Source organism: Hemicordylus capensis, chromosome 1, assembly GCF_027244095.1.
Source record: "Hemicordylus capensis ecotype Gifberg chromosome 1, rHemCap1.1.pri, whole genome shotgun sequence".
Taxonomy (NCBI): Eukaryota; Metazoa; Chordata; class Lepidosauria; order Squamata; family Cordylidae; genus Hemicordylus; species Hemicordylus capensis.
The window spans coordinates 304,658,666-304,680,460 of record NC_069657.1 but is presented as its reverse complement, the minus strand read 5'-3'; the positions used below and the strand labels follow the sequence as shown (position 1 = coordinate 304,680,460).

At 42.9% G+C, this 21,795-nt stretch overlaps 1 protein-coding gene across 5 annotated transcripts in view; it reads right to left on the bottom strand.

Annotated features, from left to right (window-relative positions):
• Positions 1-21,795, bottom strand: part of SMAP1 (small ArfGAP 1) — a 169,703-nt gene that overhangs the window by 93,340 nt on the left and 54,568 nt on the right. Inside the window, exon 1 of one of the 5 annotated variants that reach the window (XM_053286764.1) lies at positions 17,102-17,575. The exons of 3 other annotated variants lie outside the window; for them this stretch is intronic. In XM_053286764.1, the coding sequence (XP_053142739.1) occupies positions 17,102-17,219 (118 nt within the window). In that variant the 5' untranslated portion in view covers positions 17,220-17,575. Of the gene's footprint in view, positions 1-17,101; positions 17,576-21,795 lie in introns of those variants that run through there. One more of the 5 variants, XM_053286765.1, reaches the window with a different exon arrangement.

Sequence of the window (21,795 nt, the reverse complement as noted above, 5' to 3'; positions counted from 1 at the left end):
TTACTGCTCCCGTAGCGAAAATGTGGAACTTATCCCGACAGTCAGCTCTGAACTGGAGGACTGAAAAGTAACTAATGTACTATGATTCTCAAGCAGGGTTAGGGATTGGGGAGATTCAGAAAAATTGGAGGCTGGTTAGCATTAACTGGACTGCTGGGTATTTGATGGCAAGCATACTTAAAGACAAATTGTTGATACTTAGAAAAGAGCCTTGCTGAAAGAAAGAAAAACCAGCATGGCTACTACTAGTGGAAGTCTCACCTCACCCACCCTATGTGTACACTGAATACAACAACAGGCATGTACATTATTATCACGACATCCACCCTGATCAAGATAGCGGACACATGAACATTTATGGTGCAAGAGATCTAACTTGTCAATTTAATCCAGATGTAGAGACAGTGAAAAGAAAGTAGGCCAATTAATCCTTACTAGAACAACTTGTTAGCTTTTTAAATAACTGTGCAGAAATAACTTTTTAAAATAACTGTAATTTAAGAATTCATTTAAACTTAATTCTGATTATGGTTTTAGCCTGACTGCCCACCCATTTACTTAATTGGGTTAATTTTATCACCTTTATTTTACATTGTCTCCACTCTCCTGTTGTGAGCCGCCCCCCCAAGCAGTAGCATACTGGAGGGGTGGGGTATAAATATTTTGAATGAAATAATAAATAAAAGTAATCTGGTTGACACAATATATATGGACTTTCAAGGTTCATGGATGTAACAAGTTTCTTTGAGTAAATTTAACAATTATAGAATGGGAACAGTGTGATATAATGGTCTGTGTCAGACCAGGCCTGATGAGACCTAAGTGCCAGTGCCCATTCATCCATAACATTCACCAAGCGACTCTGGCCATTCACTTACCTCTTGGCACAGAAATTGGCAACTAAACAAAGAACGAAAACAGAGAGTAGAAACAATGGACATCCTTCCGTTAAATGGAAGTAAGAAGTGATCTGTACTGGGACCCAAGCTTAAATGAAGTGCAGTTAATTGCTACAGATCAGGGCTTCTGGAACAACTCAGACAAGAATACTAGCATAAACTAGCTCAAAGCAACCAAGTAATACTTACTATTTATGAAGAAAAAACACTGATGCTGAGAGCTAAGCAATTACCTCAAGACCTGTGATGATAGGGGTGTTTTTTTTGGTGCATTTTTAAAAACTTGGTACTTTAAGGCAACAGCAAGTAACACCCAAACATACAAAGCTGGGGAATTCTAAGGCTTAGAGTTATACAACTTGCCCAATTTTGAAGCATTTTGAAGCCCCAGAATGCTGGGGAAGGTGCTGCTGAGCAGGGGAAAGAATATAAAGAAAGACAGGATAATAGCTTGATAATTGGGAAAAGATACTGAGAGTTTTCCTGCATCTCTGGGTGCAAAATGAGGTGAAGCCAGCAGAGAGCTATGCAGAAGAAAGATGTGCTTGTTGAATGGCTGCTCTTCATGCAGCTGTTAAAGGTATACAAGATGGAAGAACAAACAAGTAGCCACTACAACCTAAAGGTAGGGCTGCCACTGACAAAACAGTACTGTTCAGTCAGAGCAGGATTATGAGTTTCCACTACCCCCCAAAATACTCCCAAAGTACTACTTTTAAGGAAAGACTGTAAAACTTTTCTTTATAAGAAAGAAAAATGACCTTAAAAATCTATATGGAGAAATATTCTGTACTAGCCAGAAATTCCGTAAGAGTAGAGAAGGTGGAGGGGGAAAGGGGGGGTGTTAACCCGGCAATATACTTAAGCTGCCACAACCATCTCCTTAGGTGTAGCCTGTTTATGTGCAGTGCTCATCCTGCTGCCTTTGCCCCAGCGACTGAACAAGAGGTAAGAGAGCCGGCCGCTTATGCAACCGCTCAAAGTAGAAAACAACTAAAATCAATTACTCATAAAATTTTAAAGGGAAAATGAATCATTTGGAAGGAGCACAAAAGTGCTCAACTATTTGTAACTTCTTTAACTGCGAAAGCAAGAAATGAACCAGAGAAAAGTAGAAAGCAACAGTACAAAAGTGAATTATCTATTATATTAATTCTCCTGGGTGTGCCTTGGAATGTGCGTCCCAGAACCCACCTGATTGGCTGGGCGGCAGATGAGCCAGATTGGCTGAGGCGCACCCAGGAGGATTGGTTGCTGTGGCGGCGGTCAAGCCGTGATGGCCAGAGGTGGCGCGCCCGGCCATGGAGGCAAGGCCCAGGAGCGGGGAAATAAAGTGGCGGGGGGCAGAAGTGGCAGTGGGGAGGAGAGGTGGCTGGGCCCGGAAGCAGAGACTGGGGCAGAAGAGAGGGGGAGAAGTAACCGCCAGCCCCAAAGAGCGCACAGATACTCTGTGCGGGGTCGGCTAGTACAATTCTTAAAGGGACAAGAGAAACCAGATTAAAGTATAAGTGCTTGTATAGGAACAATAAAAGAACAGTAACAGTAAATAACAATTATAACTGACCATCTGAAAGGACTAGGCAAACTAATAGATCTGTGAAGGAAGAGCAAGGGAGTAACCAAATTACAGGGCAGTGAACCAATGAAAGCAGAAAGCCACAGAACTGAAATTTAATGGTTTTTACCAAATGTATTTATTCAATTCAATTTATATTCAATTCAAATGGGGGGGATGGAAGCTATTGAAGTATAAGAAAAAGAGCACAAAAGTGACAAAAGAGTGGGACAAAAGAGTGAACCACCAAACTGTACAGGCAATAGCCCACAACTAAAGTGGCAGCCTCCTTGGAACCAAGGAGAAGTGGAGTCACCACAGCAGTCAAAAAGGAATAGCCTTCACTGTTGAATCACTGCCACAGCCCAGTCTCTTCACAGCTGAAGATAGCTGTCTGCTTAGTCCAAGCAGCTAAGAGTAAGTGCTATGGAGCTGGCTTCTTAAAATGCCACTCCTGAAATCGGATTGGCTGGTCTGCATCATGTGGTGGACTCCAAAATGGCGGCCTCCGTGCTTGCTTCAAGGGCCTGGGAGCACAACCCCACAGTCTCATAAAAGTGGCAGAGAGCAGCAGCACCTAAACTGCCTGAAAGCATCCTTGCTTTTGTGGTCAAGCTTCAGCTGTGGGAAAACTGGCAGACTAACTTGGCACACATTCCAACCATGAAATCAAAACACACAGAAACAGCATTGTCTCCTGCAGCATTCACAAAATACAGCAGTAAAATTTCCAAATTGAGAACTGAATTTCAAGAGAGGTTTTCCAACTTCAAAAGTATTGAAAAAGACTTTGCAGTGTTTTGTTACCCATTTAATGTCAACATGCATGACATCTCAAGAGGACCTTCAGATGGAATTAATTGACCTGCAGTGTAATAATGCTCTGAAAAGCAAGTTTTCCGGTGCTGATGTCAGAGCATTTTATCAATATGAAGGACCAAATTACCCCAGGCCGCAATCTCTTGCTGCTGGAATTCTGTCCATGTTTGGGGCAATGTATGTTTGTGAGCAGCTGTATTACATTATGAACATCAAGTCCCAATTACACTCTCAACTGACTGACACACACCTCAATGCAGTAATAAAGGTTGCCACAACCTAGTCACTTGCTGCCCAAGCAAAGAGGTGGCAGGCATCAGGAGGCAGTAGCAACAGTTAATTATGTTTTGATAAATTTCTTTTAAAATTTCATTTTAATTGTTAATTTATGTTATTTTATCTGAGAGAAATTTTACAATCAGTATGTTACTATTAACTTTTATAAACTCTTATTGAAATTGCTGAAGTTATTTTGTTTTAATTTATTATTTTATCTGTGATAAAGCTTTTATTCTTTAATTTATAGCATGTGACGTTTTATTTGACCATTATTTTATTACTACTATTAACAATATAATTTAATAAATATGCTTAATAAATAAGAACACATAGCATGGTCATTTTTTGTTGGTATACTACATGCAGACACCCGGAGGTGTGTTGGAATCAAATCCAGGCCCCCACCCAATTGAGTTTGACACCCCTGAAATAATGGTTTCATATCCCAAAGGGACTCACAATCTAAAAACAAAAAAGACAGAAAGGAGACAGCAGACAGACACTGTGCAGGGATGAACAGGAACAATTTCTCTTCTCCAGCTTAATATAAGAGAACCACAACTTGAAAAGTGCCTCATTACCCTGTTAGGAGTATATACATGACATTCTTCCATTAGCAGTTTAATATTGCTGCATTGATTGTTACATTAGTAAAATGGGTTTTGTTTACTGTAAAAAAAAAAATGGCAGTGGAAGAAACCCTGCCTTCGAACCTGCACCAAAGTAGAGACTTCTTTGAGTGTTACACTGCAACTCTTCTAAGATTAAGGCCATGATCTCAGAGTCTATTCAGACAGCAAGGTTTCATTTTGCTTTCAGAACAGCAGCTCCCAGTCCCAGACCACAAAATCACTTGAAAACTCCCAGGATTTAAGCTTCACCATACTGAGTTTCTGCACTGAAAATCCTGAAAAAACCCAGGTGTGAACTTCCTTTTTAATTTGTATTCTACATTCTAGACCATAGCTGAGAACTTTTTAACCACTTCCTCAATTCACAGGCAACCATATATAATTTACACAGCCAGTTAGCTATGCCATAATAAGGTGGCCTAGTTCAGTTCTAAAACTGAAAGGATTAAGGATCTGTGAAAAACTGAAAGGATCACATGCATTTTGCCTCCACTGGCCCTCTCACGTGCATCGATTTCCTACACCCCTTTCTATCTGGTTTCAGTGTTACATGTGACTGCTGTGAGACTGAGTTAAGATGACACTGAACAAGCTCTTCAAGTGAGCCAAGGAGTGAGTCCAGTTACACAGTGGTTATTTGTAACAAAGAATGGAAGAGTGGGCAAAAAAACCAAATACATTTGTTGGGGCAGCCTTAATACCTAAAAACTAGAGACAGCAGTTTACATATGATGCACTCCACTAACAAAAAAGGTTCCAGTGTTCTGTATTTCAATGGAAATCATTTATTCCAGAATATAAAGCGGAAATATTTTCCACATTTCCATAAAGCATAACAGTTGCCTCGTATTGCACTGCTATTGCTCTGAACTATCATTAACATTCTGACCCTATTAACTACTTATAAGTAGCTCGTTGCTGTCATGCAGTCAAGACAAATACCACTAAGTCACACAATCTCTCCCTTGCACTGGACAAAATGAACAAGTCTTGTGGCACCATAAAGACAGAAAGATTTATTGTGGTAGAAGCTTTTATTGACTAGAAAGCACTTCAGAGACATGAAGTGTAAGTATCTGTTGGCAGATGATATTTATATAAATGGGTTTGGGGGGAAACATTGTAAACAATGGGTAAAAAGGCAGAGTGACATTTCTATACTTAAGCTCAAAATGTCTACCAGATATGCATTGTGATCTTCCACAACAGCAGTAATTGTCAAAAATCCCATCTTCCTGGTTTTGTTAACATCAGATGGCAAGTGAAGGCGGCGGAGGGTTTCTGAAGCAACAACTGAAGTTGTCAGCAGCTATAAGTCTCTATTTCCTTACACACATCTTTAAGTTACAATTGCCACCACTCTATGGGAGATTTAATATTTTAAATCACAGCAATAGCATAAGTATGTTTAAGCAGAAGTCCCGCAATATTCAATGAAGCTTACTCCCTAGAAAGTGTTTAGGATTTCAGTCTTCTTGTCCAATTCAAAGACTCATTGAGCCAGCAAATCAACATTTAGCATGGAACATATCATCATATTCACACACATTTGCCAACTGGGTCATACTGAGCACAGATCCCAGAGAAGGCAGTGGACAGGGTAGATAAAGGTCTCTACCACTTTCTTTTCATAAAAATAGCATGTGCATCAAACAAATCCCAACCATCCTACAAAAAGTTAAAGAATCTTTGAGATAGCACGCAGGTGCTACCTGTTGTCCACCCAGGGATAGCTTGATCAGCATTTAGCAAGTACTGATACAGGAAAAGGTTTTCTGGAATCCAAGACAAGTTGGCATGCACTTCAGGGACACAGCCAGCCTCTACCTCCATGCCAAGCAGGAGAATTTGTCCTGCGCTTAGGCTGGCAAATGAGTGCAATCAAGCCTATTCCATGATGTAGTTTCAGAGTGGGGAGAATAGACTGTGCTTCCCTCTGCAACTCAACCCCCCACTTCTTTCTCAGAAGCAAAAGATCTCAAAAACATTTATTTATTTATTATTATGATGATTATTTTACAGTCAGACAGGTGTTATTGACTGGTTTGTTTTATCCAGACATCGAGTCCTTCCCAAGGACCTGGGATGCCAGACTTTTATTGTCAATTGTTATAAATATCATCGCAGAATATAGGCTGTTCCCAGTAAAGCTCCTTTTTGTAATTGGCTGATGGTGATTTCTGTGGCCCCTATGCTGTTGCGGTGCTCTTCAAGGTCTTTTGGAACTGCACCCAGGGCGCCAATGACCACTGGGATTATTTTGGTCTTTTTCTGCCACAGCCTTTCCATTTCAATTTGTAGATCTTTGTATTTGGTGATTTTTTCTATTTCTTTTTCTTCTATTCTGCTATCCCCTGGTATTGCTATGTCGATTATTTTGACTTGTTTTTCTTTCTTCTCGACTACAGTTATATCTGGAGTGTTGTGTTTCAGATGTTTGTCTGTTTGTAGTCGGAAGTCCCATAATATTTTTACGTCTTCATTTTCTTCAACTTTTTCAATTTTATGGTCCCACCAATGTTTGGCTACAGGTAGCTTGTATTTTTTGCAGATGTTCCAGTGTATCATCCCTGCTACCTTGTCATGCCTTTGTTTGTAGTCAGTCTGTGCAATCTTTTTACAACAGCTGATTAGGTGGTCCACGGTTTCATCTGCTTCTTTACAAAGGCGGCACTTGCTGTTTGTGGTGGATTTTTCGACTTTTGCTCTTATTGCATTTGTTCTTAGTGCCTGTTCTTGCGCAACCAGTATTGAACCCCCTGTTTCTTCAAGTAAACATTCTTAAGCCATTGCCAGGTCTTGGTGATGTCTGATTTTCCACTTATATTGTGCAAATATTGACCATGCAGGGGCTTATTTCTCCATTTTTCTGCTTGGTTCTTGACTTGTTCTTTCTTGTAGGCCTGCTTTGTTTAACTGGTGTTGAATAGTTTCACATTATTGACCATTTGAAGTGCATCTTCTTCACTGTCCCTGATATATTCTTCAAGGCCTCTTTTCTCCTCCTCTACTGTTTGATGGACTTGCAGCATTCCTCTTCCACCTGAGCTGCAAGGGAGGTATAGCCTATCGACATCACTGCGGGGGTGCAGAGCATGATTGATGGTCATGATTTTCCTGTTCTTACGATCTAGCGTCTCTAGCTCTGCCTGGGTCCAGTCTATTATTCCTGCAGTGTATCTGATAACAGGTATAGCCCAGGTGTTTATGGCTTGTATGGTGTTCCCGCCATTGAGTTTGGACTTGAGGATTTTTCTAACTCTCCTGATGTATTCACTTCCAATTTTTCTTTTAACTTCAGTGTGTGCAATGTTATCAGCCTGGAGAATGCCTTCCAGGTTCTTGATCTTGCTTCCATTGGGCAGTTCTATTCCTTCTGTTTTTGTTATTTTCCCTCTCTTCATTATTAATGCAGCACACTTGTCTAGTCCAAACTCCATTGCTATATTGCTACTGAATATACGGACAGTGTTTAGTAGTGATTCAATTTCTGACTGGGACTTTCCATACAACTTCAGATCATCCATGTACAGCAGATAGTTGATTTTACTTCATGTTTTAGATGTTTGGTATCCGAGGCCTGTTTTGTTTAGTATTTGTGAAAGCGGGGTCATGGCGATTACAAACAACAGAGGGGATAGTGAGTCCCCTTGGAAAATGCCTCTTCTAATGCTAACCTGTCCAAGTGTCTCACCATTGATTGTTAACTGTGTACTCCACATGCTCATGGCTTTTTTTAATAAATATCTGAATGTTTTTGCTGACACCAGTTGTTTCTAAACATTTTAGTATCCATGTGTGAGGCAATGAATCAAAGGCTTTCTTGTCGTCAATCCATGCAACACTTAGATTGGTTTTTCTTCTCTTGCAATTTTCTAAAATCATTTTGTCAATCAGCAGTTGGTCTTTTGTGCCTCTGGTGTTTGGGCAATTTCCTTTCTCTTCAACTGGAAGCTGTTTGTTAGTTAATACGTGTTGCATCACTTCATCTGCTATTATTCCAGTTAATAATTTGAACATGGTTGGCAGGTAGGTTATCGGTCTATAATTACTTGGAACTGCACCTTTTGCTGGGTCTTTCATTATGAGATGAGTTTTCCCAGTTGTTAGCCATTGTTCAATATCACCTCCTTGCAAAATGTGATTGAACTGTTTTGATAGTTGTTTATGAAGGCTTGTTAGGTGTTTAAGCCAAAAGCCATGCAGTTCATCATTGCCTGGAGCAGTCCAATTTTTAATTTTCTTTGCTCTTTCACTTATTAATTCTGGTGTTATTATTAGATCTTGCATTTGTTGGTTACATGTTTTGACCTCTTTCATCCAGCCTGCTTTTTTATAATAAAAAAGAAAGAAAGAAGAAACAGTGCAATTCTGGGGGAAATTATGGGACAATCCAATAGATTATAATTGGATTGTCCCATAATTTCCCCCAGAATTGCACTGTTTCTTCTTTATTTGGTGTTTCTACGTTTCTTGCAGTTTCTCCTTCTATGCTTTGATAGAAACGTCTCTGATTCGACTGGAATTGGAGATTCTGCCTGTGTTGTGTAGTTCTGGCTTCATATCTGCTAATCTTTTTTGACACTGCTCTTATTTGCTGCTTTATTATTTCCAGGACTTCTCTAATTTTCCTTGAATCTAGGTGGTATTTTTGGATCAGATACTGTTTGGTGTTTTCATTCTTCAGCTTCTTGTCTTTCATATCTTTCAATTTACTAGCATCTGATCTAAGCCTGGAGATTTTATTTTCTAATCTAATCTTCCATTTAGGTGATGTACTGCTTTGTTTTTTGACAGGTCCACTGGTCTTATATCCGAGCTCTTGTGTTGTTATTGTTGCTGCACTGTACATTAGTTGGTTTGTTTCTTGTAAATTATTGGTTGTTATTTCTGCAAGTGCAGCATTAACATCTTTTAATGCCTGAGCAAGTTGTTTTTTGGCAACTGTTTTTAGAGCTGGAAGTCGAACCCTGGTGGTAGTTTGGTTCATGTGCTCAGTTATTTTTTGCTTTAGTTCTTGTTGCTTTTCTGTTAAACAGCATTTGGGTTTTTGAGGTGAAGGCAAAGGGGCGGTTGCCTGGTTTTGATTTTGAAACAGTTCAGCAACAGTGGCATCCTTGATTTCCTATTATTATTATTATTATTATTATTATTATTATTATTATTATTATTATTATCAACAACTACTACCCCTGAAACAAACAGCAGGGACCACAGTGGCCTCACCTGGAACTGCTGACATATTCAGTCACCCACTGGTAAAGAGAAATTGGGTGGGGTGAGGAAAACAGCAGAGAGGATGGAGAAGAGACTGTGCATGGTGCTCATGATGTGAAGAGAGCCATGTTCCGAGTGCATAACTCTGCTCCGGCAATAAATATAACATCTATTTATTTTCATAATGCTATCAGTGTACATGTCATTTTATAAAGTAACAAAAGAAAGATAGAAAAGCACATCCCCATCCCTAGGAGCTTGCAACACAAGGTTAACAATCAATGGACAAATCATACCATGATTTGTATAAACCAATGCACAAATCATACCATGATTTGTCCTCGCCCCCCAGTAAATTGATGATGTATGGTACAGAAAACCTTCCTTCTGAGTTTTGTGGTTCTCTCATGCTAACTAGTTGTACATCTCACATAATTTACTACACATGTTCCAGTTATTTCCATCAGTTTACCGGAAGGCTCTGAAGATCAAGAGCTGTGGAATTGTGAACCACCCAGGGACTTTTTTGTATGGGGCGGTATATAAATATACTAAAATAAATAAATAATAAAATAAATTCTGGTGAGGCACTACATATGAGAGTTCTTATACCAATTCCCCTCAGCACTTCTTTTCAAAGGCATTTTGAAATATTCTGCCTCTCTAGCACATGAATTTTTCTTTCTTTGTGTGCTAATTAAATATGCACACTTTGTTATAATTATTAAAATAAAACAGATCTCTTTATTCCCCTGACCTGTCAATTCATGTTAATTTCCCTATCTATACACGGTAGCTGCATACTAGTTTTGAGGTTCTTCTCAGATCATTATCCTGATCATCTTTTAAATCTCTCTCTCTCACACTCACACTTTCTATAAAACAAGACTAATTTTGCTTCCTCTTTATAAGCAAACCTTATAACCTCCGATTTCTAACTTATCCTTTCAATAAATGCACATCCAAGAAGGCGGTAATGTTACTCCACTGCATTTTTCTATCTAGCCCACCAGAAGAAACAACTTCAAAAACCAGATGGCAGATTTCCATAGCAGCATAACCATTTGATTTTTGGTAAATTTTAAATTTAAGCAAACAACAACTGTTTATTCAGAAGCAACGACCACTTTGTGTTAACTCCCAAGTGTACACAGCATTTCAGCTTGACAATATTAAAATTCATAAAGAGGTTAGCCCTGGAATGACTATGTTTACTATGATTCCAAGAAGTGGTGGTGGTTGTTTTTTACTGTAAACTACTAGCTCTTGCATCCTGTGCCAATTATAGCAGAAGCATCAGTAGTTACTGTGAGACACTCCACAGGCGGCCAATCAAGAATTTAGATATTGAGAGAGCCAGCGTGGTGTAGTGGTTAGAGTGCTGGACTAGGACCGGGGAGACTCGAGTTCAAATCCCCATTCAGCCATGAAACTAGCTGGGTGACTCTGGGGCCAGTCACTTCTCTCTCAGCCTAACCTACTTCACAGGGTTGTTGCGAAAGAGAAACTCAAGTATGTAGTACACCACTCTGGGCTCCTTGGAGGAAGAGTGGGATATAAATGTAATAACAATAACAATAACAATAATATTGAAGAAAACCAATCTAATCAACCTACTAAAATTTTAGACTGAGTTACTGGACCAGAATTACATATGACAATCTGTTATCTTTTGTAACCCAGAAACAACTTTGCTGTAGCACAGAGATGGGCATTAGGCAGCATTCAGGGTTATATGAAGTAGCTCTCTGGGCTTTTGAGCTTGCTTCTCCCTCCCTTTCCTTCCAGCCAATACAGCAACTCTGGTCGGCGGGTTTACTGGTAACATGGCCACGTTTTTAATATCACTCAATCTTCAGGTGCTCAGGGTTCGTTTTGCTTTCTCTTTCATTCTGTACTGGTCAATGGCCATAATAAGTTCTCTCCCCACTCCCATTAAGCTTAGGCAGACTAATTTTAATTAAGCAGACTAATTTTCCTGGAAATTATGGTGTTTTGATGATAGAATCCCATGCAATCAATCAAAAACCTTGCCATTCAAAAAAAAATGTGCTAGTCAGCCCTGAAGGATTCCATTTGGGGATAGATGGGCATGAACTGGTGAGGCTCCTGGCAGGTTTGTAAACAGTTGAACCTCACTACGGTATGTACAGCAGGGCTTGAAAATTCTCAAGTCCCAGCTCATCATGGTGCTTAGAAATTTAAGCATGACATCTGATCCAGGCAAAAGCAGTGAGCAAGAGGGAAACTGTTCCCTTCTCCTCCTGAATGTGTCAGTCTGTTGCCTGCCTGAGCCAGACATACGCAACCAGGAAGAAGAGGGAGTTGCTTGCTTCCTCCCTCCTCCTCCTCCTGGCTGTGTTCATCTGCCTGAGACAGACAGATGTCAAGACCAAGAGGAAGAGGAGGGAGCAAACAACACAGGGGCAAGCAAATCAGGTCGCTCACTCTCCCCCCATTGGAGCAGAAGGTACTACTAGGGGCAAGCAGCGAGTCTGTCCCCCATAGAACAGAGGGCATTGCTGGTGTCAAGTCTGCCAATCCCCCGTCCCATGAAGCAAAAGGCATTGCTGGTGTCAAGCAGTGAGTCCCCACCACAACCACCGCTCGAAGCACAGGGCAGTCTGCCTCCTAGAGCCAAAGACGACCTGTTGAGGCCTGATGTACTGCACAAATCAATTATAGATATTATCCACTCCTAAGAGAGCTTAACATATCTAACCATTTAACTGCCAATTATCTGCTTCCAACTTATGAACTGGGTATGCATTCTGTCTAGGTGAGGAATCAATACTGGGTCCAGATCGAAAAAATCCCTGCACATTCTCAACATTCAAGATGCTTACATACAATCATGACAAGTACTTAGTATAAACTATGATCACTCCATTCTCCTTCTGAACTGGCCTGGATAATTCACAGCCCTCTACCACAACACATGCTCAAAACAACATTAACACTAATACTCCTAGATTGGGGGTGTTAAAAATGAATTCTTTCCAGTGCATGCTTATGGGTGAAATAAGATTCAAAGAGGTAAATACAGAACTGGTAATTATTTTGAAGTAATTGATCAGAGAAGTTTGATACAACACCCCAAACCCACACAACATAGCCTGACAGCAAAACAAGTACTTATACATAGACTCATAGATCACAATTTTAAAACACAACACACTGAACTGTTCTGTGGTATATTAATATCATATAAGTCAGTGTACAAACCGAGCTTAGTATTTTTATTGTCCTGATGTTATCCAAGAAAAGACATCTTGGACGAAATAAAATGGGATTACAGTGAAATGTTACCAACCTATGGTCCAGTTAAATTGAGATTACCATGCAGTGATCACTGGTGGGTCATGATTTGTAATGACTCATGTTTCAACCTAAAGTGGGTGGTGCTGCGCTTGTTTCTCTTTGCTGTTTTTAGTTTTAAGAGGAGAAGCAGCAGGAAAACTGAGAGAAAAGGATGGAGAATAAAGTTAAAAGTGGATTCCATTTTACAGGTTAGGGTAATACATGTGTCTCAGTTCTTGAATGGCTGAAGGCAACTGATCTATAAAGTAAAGTGTGCCGTCGAGTTGGTGTCAACTGTTTACCACTGCCTCCTCCTGCACAGTATGAGATGATGCCTTTCAGCATCTTCCTATATCGCTGCTGCCTGATATAGGTGCTTCCCATAGTCTGGGAAACATACTAGCAGGGATTCGAACCAGCAACCTCTGCCTTGCTAGTCAAGCCATTTCCCACTGTGCCATTAGGGGGCTATCCCTGGTCTAGATTACTATTATTGTAAAAACCCTATATAATACTTTCCAGCAAAGGGCAGTTTTCAAAGCAACGTGTGTAGCAGAAGAAGGTTGGTTCCCTGTCCCAAAAAGATTAACAGTCTAAGGAGAAAAACAAGGGAGACACCAGCAGCAGCCACTGGGAAGGATGTTTTGCTGGACTGGTAAGGGCAGCTGTTCTCTCCCTGCTAAATGTAAAACAGTCACCACTTAGGTGCCTATACACAGTTAGCAGAGATTACTGCTGGATCTATTAGTTTGTCCCCCAAGATTCCAACTATAAATGCTGCTCTATATTTAGTAATACAGTGAATTTTTTTTTCCACAGTAGAGAAAGGCCCATTTTAAAATTTGACTGATTCTCTGCGAACTGTAGAGACACAGTTCCGCATCATTTTCTGTTGGTGAACCTTTCACAACATCTGAAAAAATACATGGGGAAAATATGTTGGATTTGGAAAGCCAAAGTCAGAGGACTTCCAATTATTTACTAATCAAGTGAGTCACTGCAACATTCAGTGTTTCTGGGCCCCAAGTCTACTAACCTATTCTGACTTTTGAAATCAGGATTCCCTTCCCCCCCTCTCAGTGTTCCAACATTCAACACTGTTAAGGAGACAACTTCCTGATGCATCGCTCAGGCAGAACAAACATCAGCCCACTGAAATATGACTCACTTCTATCCCTTGCCTCCTATGATGAAGGGCAACACAATGAAACATCAAGGAAGTTCTAGGTCAAACATTACATACAACCACAAAGCTTGTTTCCTTGACTTTGAAATAATGTAACACAAGATCTAATTCATACAAGGATGTGTGCTCAGACTCATAGTTAGAAGTCTGTATACCATCCCTCCCTGGCAATTATACTCTATGTTCAACTCTGACTTTTATTCTGGAGTGATTTTAAAACAATAAATTATAAAGAAAGGTGTACCATCAACCATTCATGATTGGAGTAATTACTAACATTGTTTATCTTAAAATATTTAATATCCTGCTATTCAGTTTAACAACTTCAAGGTTGGCTTACAATCTACAGTATATTTAAAAATAAAAGCAATACAAAAATTAAACTCAAAAAATGGCAGAGCACCACAGCAAATTAGCAGGATAAACTAACCCAACAGTGCTTTACCTGGCACTGGAAAGACATGAGATTTGATGCCAGGACAGTCTTCCTGGGAAGAGCATTCCAGACAGGGTGCCATAAGCACTGTTCCCTCTTAGGCGTGCGCATGTGTGTGTGCTCACAAATTTTCTGAGGTCCAGTCAGTTAATTTTAGATCCCGCTCAGATTGAATCAGGAAGGCCCCACTCTGAATGCATCTGCACACACATGACAAAACTCATTCTGCACAGATTAGAGGGACCACTGGCCACAAGTAAGAAAGTCCTTTCTTCAGTCACCAGTGACCATATACCAACCCTATGAAGGCAGGGACAACTGGAAAAGTGCCCCAGGAGACTATCTGGGCATTTAGGCAATTTATTCGGGAGCAGGTGATCCTTCAGATACCCTGGTTCTAAGCCATATAGGGCATTAAAAGTCACAAATGTGAACTGTGCTGAGGACGGGGCTGTAGCTCAGTGGCAGAGTATTTGTCTTGTATGCAGAAGGTCCAGGGTTCAATCTTTGGCATCTCTAGGTAGGGCCAGGAAAGAATCCTGCCTGAAACCTTGGGAAAGCATCTACCAATCAGTGTAGCCAATACTGAGCTAGATAGACCAATGGTCTGACTTGGTATAAGGCAGCTTCCTGTGTCTCTATGTTAAATGGATTGACAGCCAGTGAAGTTAAGAACTGATGAGATGTTCCATTTGATAAGTCCCAATCAATCTAGTTGCCATATTTCGAACTAGTTTCCATATAGGTAAAGTCTTCAAAGACAGCCCTACATACAACACATTGCAGTAGTCTAATCAGGATGTTGTCAGTGCAGATAAGAGCAGTCAGTTTGGCTTTCTTCAGGCATGGTTGCAACTAATGCCATACACATAGAAGTACTCTAAAGTAGCAATTTTAATGCTTTTAGGGGGTGATGGGAGGGCCAAACAGTTGGAAGGCCAAAGTTGTGCAGCCATGATATAGATGTTAGAAATATCACCTGAAGAAATATCACCTGAAAGATCTCCAAATGCTAGGAGCAACACCATCTTCTTGAACCAGCCATCCAACAGGAATAAAACTACTGGAGCACAATGCCTCTTCTCCATCTTTCAAAAAGATCTCATGGTATTTAAAGCTGCTAAGATCCAGGAGCATTACTACTGTAATTATTAAAAAGCACCTTGGACAAAACTGCTCATTTCTAATTATCTTGATATGAAAAAGAGACAACCCATTTTAAATAGCCATTGACTAAACACAAACACAAACACACACACACACAAGATCTACCACCTTTTTATCACAAGTTTTTAAAAAATGATTCAGTTGATATATACAGGCATAATGCTCCCTCAAATTCCACTGTGTCCCATATACTTCTACAGCACAATATTCTAATTATGGATATTGCAAGAATTACTCTCCTCTGCATTCTCTTGGTCACTTCTGAAATCCCCAGAATACACAACCCTAAATTGTCTCTACCTCAAGCATTTTTACCCTGCTTCCCTAGTTATGATATTTCAATTTCTGCTCCCCATTTGCCCAAAAGATGCACAGGTGTGCTCCTTATTCAAGAAAAAGGAGATGCTTAATGTTTTCTCTGCAGAACCTTTAATGCAATGTTTAATTTCTAAAGTGGCCGAGAAGCCACCAACCTCAAAGCCCTTCACCCAGTTCTAGTAAGCACTGGGGCTTGTAGTTATTCAGTTCAGTCACAATTGACGGGACTTACTTGCAAGTGTCAATGCTGAGGTGTCATGTCAATAGACCTCATCTCAAGGTAATATTGCTATAGTTGGAACTCTAAGCATAAGGAGTTGTGTGTGTGGAACCTTTATAATCCCAAATCACTAAACCACAGGCTCTTCATCAGGGGCTCTCAACATTATAGGTTTATCTCCTAAACATTATTCTAAATCATGGCCAACATCCAAAGAACCATACACATTCTCTGTGCCCAGAGAGATGGCTATAGGCATCTCGGACAGTCACTGTTCCTACCACATGCCACAAAACAAGCCTTTCTTGAACCAAAGGCGTTTCAAAAGCATTTTCTGATATGCATGAGGAGCTACTGTCCAAAGTAAAAACTTCTAAAATCCTACCAGGTATGTCCAAGCCCCTGGGCACACTTGAAGTAGCTCATGGTAGAGCATCTGCTTTACATGCAGAAGGTCCCAGGTTCACGCCTCTCTACAGCCGGCAAATACACCTATCAGCAAGAACTCCGGAGAGCCACTGCCAGTCAGAGTCGATACAAGCGAGCTAAATCATGTAGTAGGCCAAGGGTCTGACTCAGTCGAAGGCGGCTCCCTGGGTACCTGTGTGTGCCTCTTTCGAGCCAGACCTACGTCATCCCTGACTCGGGGCTGCGTCCTGGAACAGGGAGGCGGTGGGAGGAAAAAGCGCTCTGGGCCTTTGCCTTGGCACAACTCGGGCTCCAGCGAAGCCTTGTTCTTAGAAGGCACAGACATGGCCCACCACACCTCAAAAGCTCCTCCTGGCAACCATTAAGGCAGAAGCGCGCGGGGGTGGGATCGGTTTCAGGAAGCGGCGGCGGCGGTAAGCGGACACCCCAGAGCTGGCCACTAACACAGGCTTTCAGGAAGCCAGGGCCGGGAAGGGTGCGACTGTCCTAGCCCCCTTCCCTTCCCAAGTTCACTCCCACCCCCGGAACAAGGCCACACAGCTGCTGCCGGCTCGGCCACCGTTCACCTGTGCGCGCATTCGCGTCCCCTCCCACCCCCCACGCCCCCGGCGGCTACCACCTCGGGCTCGCCCGTCCCCGCGTACCTTTGGCCTCGCAGTCCGCACAATACTTGTTGTCGTCCTCCCGCAAGAGCTTGGCCAGAATGGCCTGGTGCTGCTCGTTCTGCTTCTGCGCCTTTTCCCGGCACGAGCGAGTGGACATGGCGAAGAAGGGCAAGGGAGGGAGGGGAGAGGGGAGGGGGAGGAAGGAAGGAAGGGAGGGAAAGAGAGAGGAGCGGGGAGGAGGAGAAGGAGAAGGAGAGGGAGACAGAAGGCGGCGCGAAACAAGCGCTCAAACGCCCGCGCGGACGAAGGCAATCAGCGAGAAAAGCAGTCGGGCGGGCGCAGCCCTCGGAGCCGAAGGAAGAACTCCAGCAGCCAGTGCCGGTTATCGGCAACAGCAAGGCTTCCTCCTTCTCCTCCTCCTCTTCCCGTCACGCTGCGAGGAGCGCGTGCCAGCTCAGCCAACCAGCGGCTGCCGGGAAGCCAGGTCAGAAAAGCGGCGGCAGCAGCATCGACTTTCGTAACCGGAACTACTACGGTTAGCATACAGCAGCATCCGCCTTCCTAGACTCCTCCCCCCGCCAAGGTTTTCTTCCTTCCTTGCTCACTAAAGTGACGGGCCTTCCTTTCTTTCCCCTCCTCCTCCTCCTCTTCCTGCAGGACAAAGTAGTTCTGAAGGGTGGATTTACAGATAATATATTCCACCTATTCGTACCCTTGACTTTGAAGAAAGTCCTTTTGGAACCAGTATAACTGCTAAATACGTCTAGGGATTAAACAGGTGCCTTCTTAAAAGCTGTTCGGGAAAAACATAGTTAACTGCCATATACTGAGTCAGACCATTGGTCTATCTAGCTCAGTATTGTCTCCACAGACTGGCAGCGGCTCCTCCAAGGTTACAGGCAGGAATCTCTCTCAGCCCTATCTTGGAGATGCCCCGCAGGGAACTTGGAACCTTCTACATGCAAGTTCTCTTCCTAGGGCGGCCCCATCCCGAGGGGAATGTCTTACAACGTTCACACATGTAGTCTCCTATTCAAATGCAACTGGGGCAGACCCTGCTTAGCAAAGGGGTCAATTCATGCTTGCTACCACAGCTCTCCTGCTCTCTTACAAGCGATGTGATAATTCACCTACTGACCTCACCCACCCCATGGCAAGAGCTTTAAAATTAGTGGTGGCGACTCAGTCAACAAAAGTAAAATATCCACATACAAAAGGATTAAAAGCACAGGTGCGACTGGAACAGATTGGGCCTGCTAAACTCCTGCTAATGATTGCTATCCTCTCATGCCAGGGACATAGAAACACCCACATGGCATTTAACAGCTAGACAAATGCTTTCTCCATTCAGAGCCCTAGAAAAGGGGATCCTGAGGATTTCCTGGAATATAGGGTTGCCATGTCCCCCAGAATTTAGGGTAGCCCCCAGATTTTGGCTCCTCCACCTGGCTGCTAAATTCCACCCAGATTTACACAGATTTCAAATGCACTGTGTGGATTGCCTGGATTTTTCTCAAGCCAATCACATGGGAGCGCAGAGGAAGGGAAAGTGTACAAATCTGTCAAATAAATAAATAAATACATGCACATTAGTTTCCACATGAGTTGCATAATATGCTAATCTGCATAGTATGCTAATTAGGCCACCCAGATTTGGGAAGCTTGAATATGGCAACCCTACTGGAATAGCACCCTGGTGGGTTTGCCAGCCACTGAGCTTTTGGGGGTTCAGTTTAAGGGACAGGGGGTGGGTGTGCCTGGGAGCCCTTCCAAGATAATTGCTGCTAACCTTCCGGAAAGCTGCAGGCAAGTATATTTTAGGTTAATAGGGACCCAGCACAATCTTATGGATGTTTACTCAGAAGTAAGTCCCACGGTGCTCAGTAGGGTTTATGCTCTAGTCCAGTGTTTCTCAAACTTTTTGGAGTCAAGGACCGCTAAATTCTTCGTGCAGAGTTTCAAGGACCGCTACATTCTTCATGCGCAGTTTCCCGGACCAGCAGTTAGTAAAGGGGTTTCAAGTCTGTCTGTCTATCTATCTATCTATCAGACTTCTATACTGCCCAAAACTTGCATCTCTGGGCAGTTTAGAATGAAAATAATATAAGCATTAAAATAATTAAATTTGGAATCTTTTGCAAACATGGAATATTAGGGGTTCTTAACCTTGGGCCCCTCAGTTAAACTCCCATAATCCCCAACAATGGCATTTGGCCATTATGGCTGGGGATTATGGGAGTAGAAGTCCACCAACGTCTGGGTTCCCAAGGTTGAGAACCCCTGAATCTAAAAGCCTGGGTGAACAAATTTGTCTCCAGTATGTCTGGAGTGGAGGTGCTTGTGATTACTCAATGGAGAGGGGATGTTGGGCCATTAGAAAAATTCAAAAGCTACATGGGGCCAATGAAAACAACATACAAGCAAACCCCACTGATGCAAGAGGGAAACAGCGTTCCCTCTCAAGGCGCCTCGACTACAACAGGCAGCTCGGTTTCAATCAACCAACCTCTGGCTGCAAACAATGAGCATGCAAGAACCAGCAGCCCTTCAAGTGGCGCCCACTGCCATACTTTTTCCTCCATGCCCCCGCACCGCATACAGTTTGAAGCTGTAAAGATAGGGAATAAGATAGCTGTAGGAAGATCTCAGCAGCATGTGGAGGCAAGGCACAAGAAGGGTCCCATGCCTCCGTGATACTCTTCCTCTTCCGTGCCATGTGCAAAACTGAGGAAGTGAGTGCCTTGATTTCAGTTGGGGGGGGGGGTTGACTCCCAGTCAGGGACCGGCACTCAACCCTTCGGGGACCGGCAGCGGTCCAGGGACCGGTGGTTGAGAAACACTGCTCTAGTCAGTGCATTTAAGATTGCTGCCTTAGCTCTCCTGCACTGCATTATTAGGATAAAAACTTACTTCATTCCAGGGTGAATTGTATCTGGAACATGTGAATGTCTGCATGAGCACAGGCTCCTAACGGAAGTGACTACAGTGCTAGACGTCTCAGTCTATGAAGAATGTTACACAGTTTCACAGTGCTGGGGGCAATATGCTACGTTGTTTTCCTCAAGTAATCTTCCTTCGCAATTGAAAGCTGTTCTGTATAGTCCAATGAAAAAAGAGAAGGTCTTGCCCACAACTGAGAGCCAACAGATTCTGAGGCGGGTCTCACGATCCGTGAGACCCGCTTTTGTAAAAACTGCGGGGAGAGCGGGCTAAGCCCGCTTTCCCCGCAGACAAGCGGGCAGGGAGCCCTGGGCGGCCGGATTGGCTGCCCACACGATGTCCCGCTCCGTGACAGAGCCGGCAGGGGGTGGTGAGAGCGGAGGCTGTGTGGCCCCCGCAAGCCCCAGTATGCCCTGCGTGAGTGCGCAGGGCATATTGGGGAGACCCCTGGAGCTGGGAGGCGGCTTTTTGCCTCCCAGCCAGGGGTCTGCTCATGAGTAGGCGCGGCGCAAAGCCGCGCCACGGCTATTCACGAGCCTAAAAAGCAGATTTGCTGGAGTGCTCGCTCCACAAACCTGCTTTTTAAAATGGGGTTCTTGAGTGAGTTACCTGCTCAAGAACCACCGGGCTCGGCTGCGAGCCTGGTGGTTCTTACGACCAACAAAAATCAGGCTAGGCTCTCCTAGCCCGATTTTTGTTGATCATGAGAATCACCCCAGTGTTTCCTTCTCAGCCACCTCCAGGCTTATAGGCACAATGCCTCTACCAGTTGCAGGGGAGTAACAGGAGGAGAGAGGGCATGCCCTCAGCTCCTGCCTTTGGGCTTCTCAGAGGCATTGGTGGGCCACTGTATGACACAGGATGTAAGACTTCCTAGGCCTTTGGCTTGATTCAGCAGGGCTGTTCCTGTGTTCTAAATGTCATCCCCAGTTACAAGGTGGGAAAGGAATAGACTCTGTCCAGTTGGGGCAGGGGGTAAGAAGGGAAATTCCATTATCAGTCTGAAACATATTTCCCAGTTCAATACATTGAAACCTACCCCTAGCTCTGATGAGGAGCAGCAGAGTATCTCCTGGCCACATTATCATGAAACCAGATAACAGGGGTGGCATTGTTGTGGCCACCCTGGCTACCACACTGGGCCTGGAGATACAAATCCAAAATTATGTGAAATCAAGGCCTGTGTCTGATTCTACTTTCTTAAGAAATCAATTAATGCCTGAACTCTGAATAAACTAAACTGTCATATGAGACAGGAAAGAATGGCTGATCCTCTGTTCAGTGTTTTACAGCCTGAAGAGGCACACATTTCGTCTAGCAGAATGTTTACAATAGTCAAATCAGAGCAGAGCTCTGTGCAACCTGGTCATTTCTGTAAGGAACAAGCCCAACTGTTCGTGCTTTTGTTCTCTGGTGATTTCGATATTTACAATGTGGAATTAGATGCATGGATTACTAGTCTCACATATATATCATCTTGCTGTTACTTTGGAATGTTTTAGATTTACAGACTGGGTAGATTTAATTGCTGTCTCACACACATAGCTTAGGCTCTTCCTTCTTCACACCTTTGACTTTTAACATTCTTTGAGGCAAGGATCCAGAAAGTCTGTGGACAAGAGAGAATACCCATCTGAAAAGCTCAGAGATGCAGATTTGTTTTGGGGATGTCAACAGGACAGCTCCTTCCTGACAACAGAAACTGGGGATATACAGGAGATGGCCCTCAATTTCCCCAGACAAAGACACTGTCATAAGTGATTAACACTCTGAGATTCAGGAAGGATGCTGAT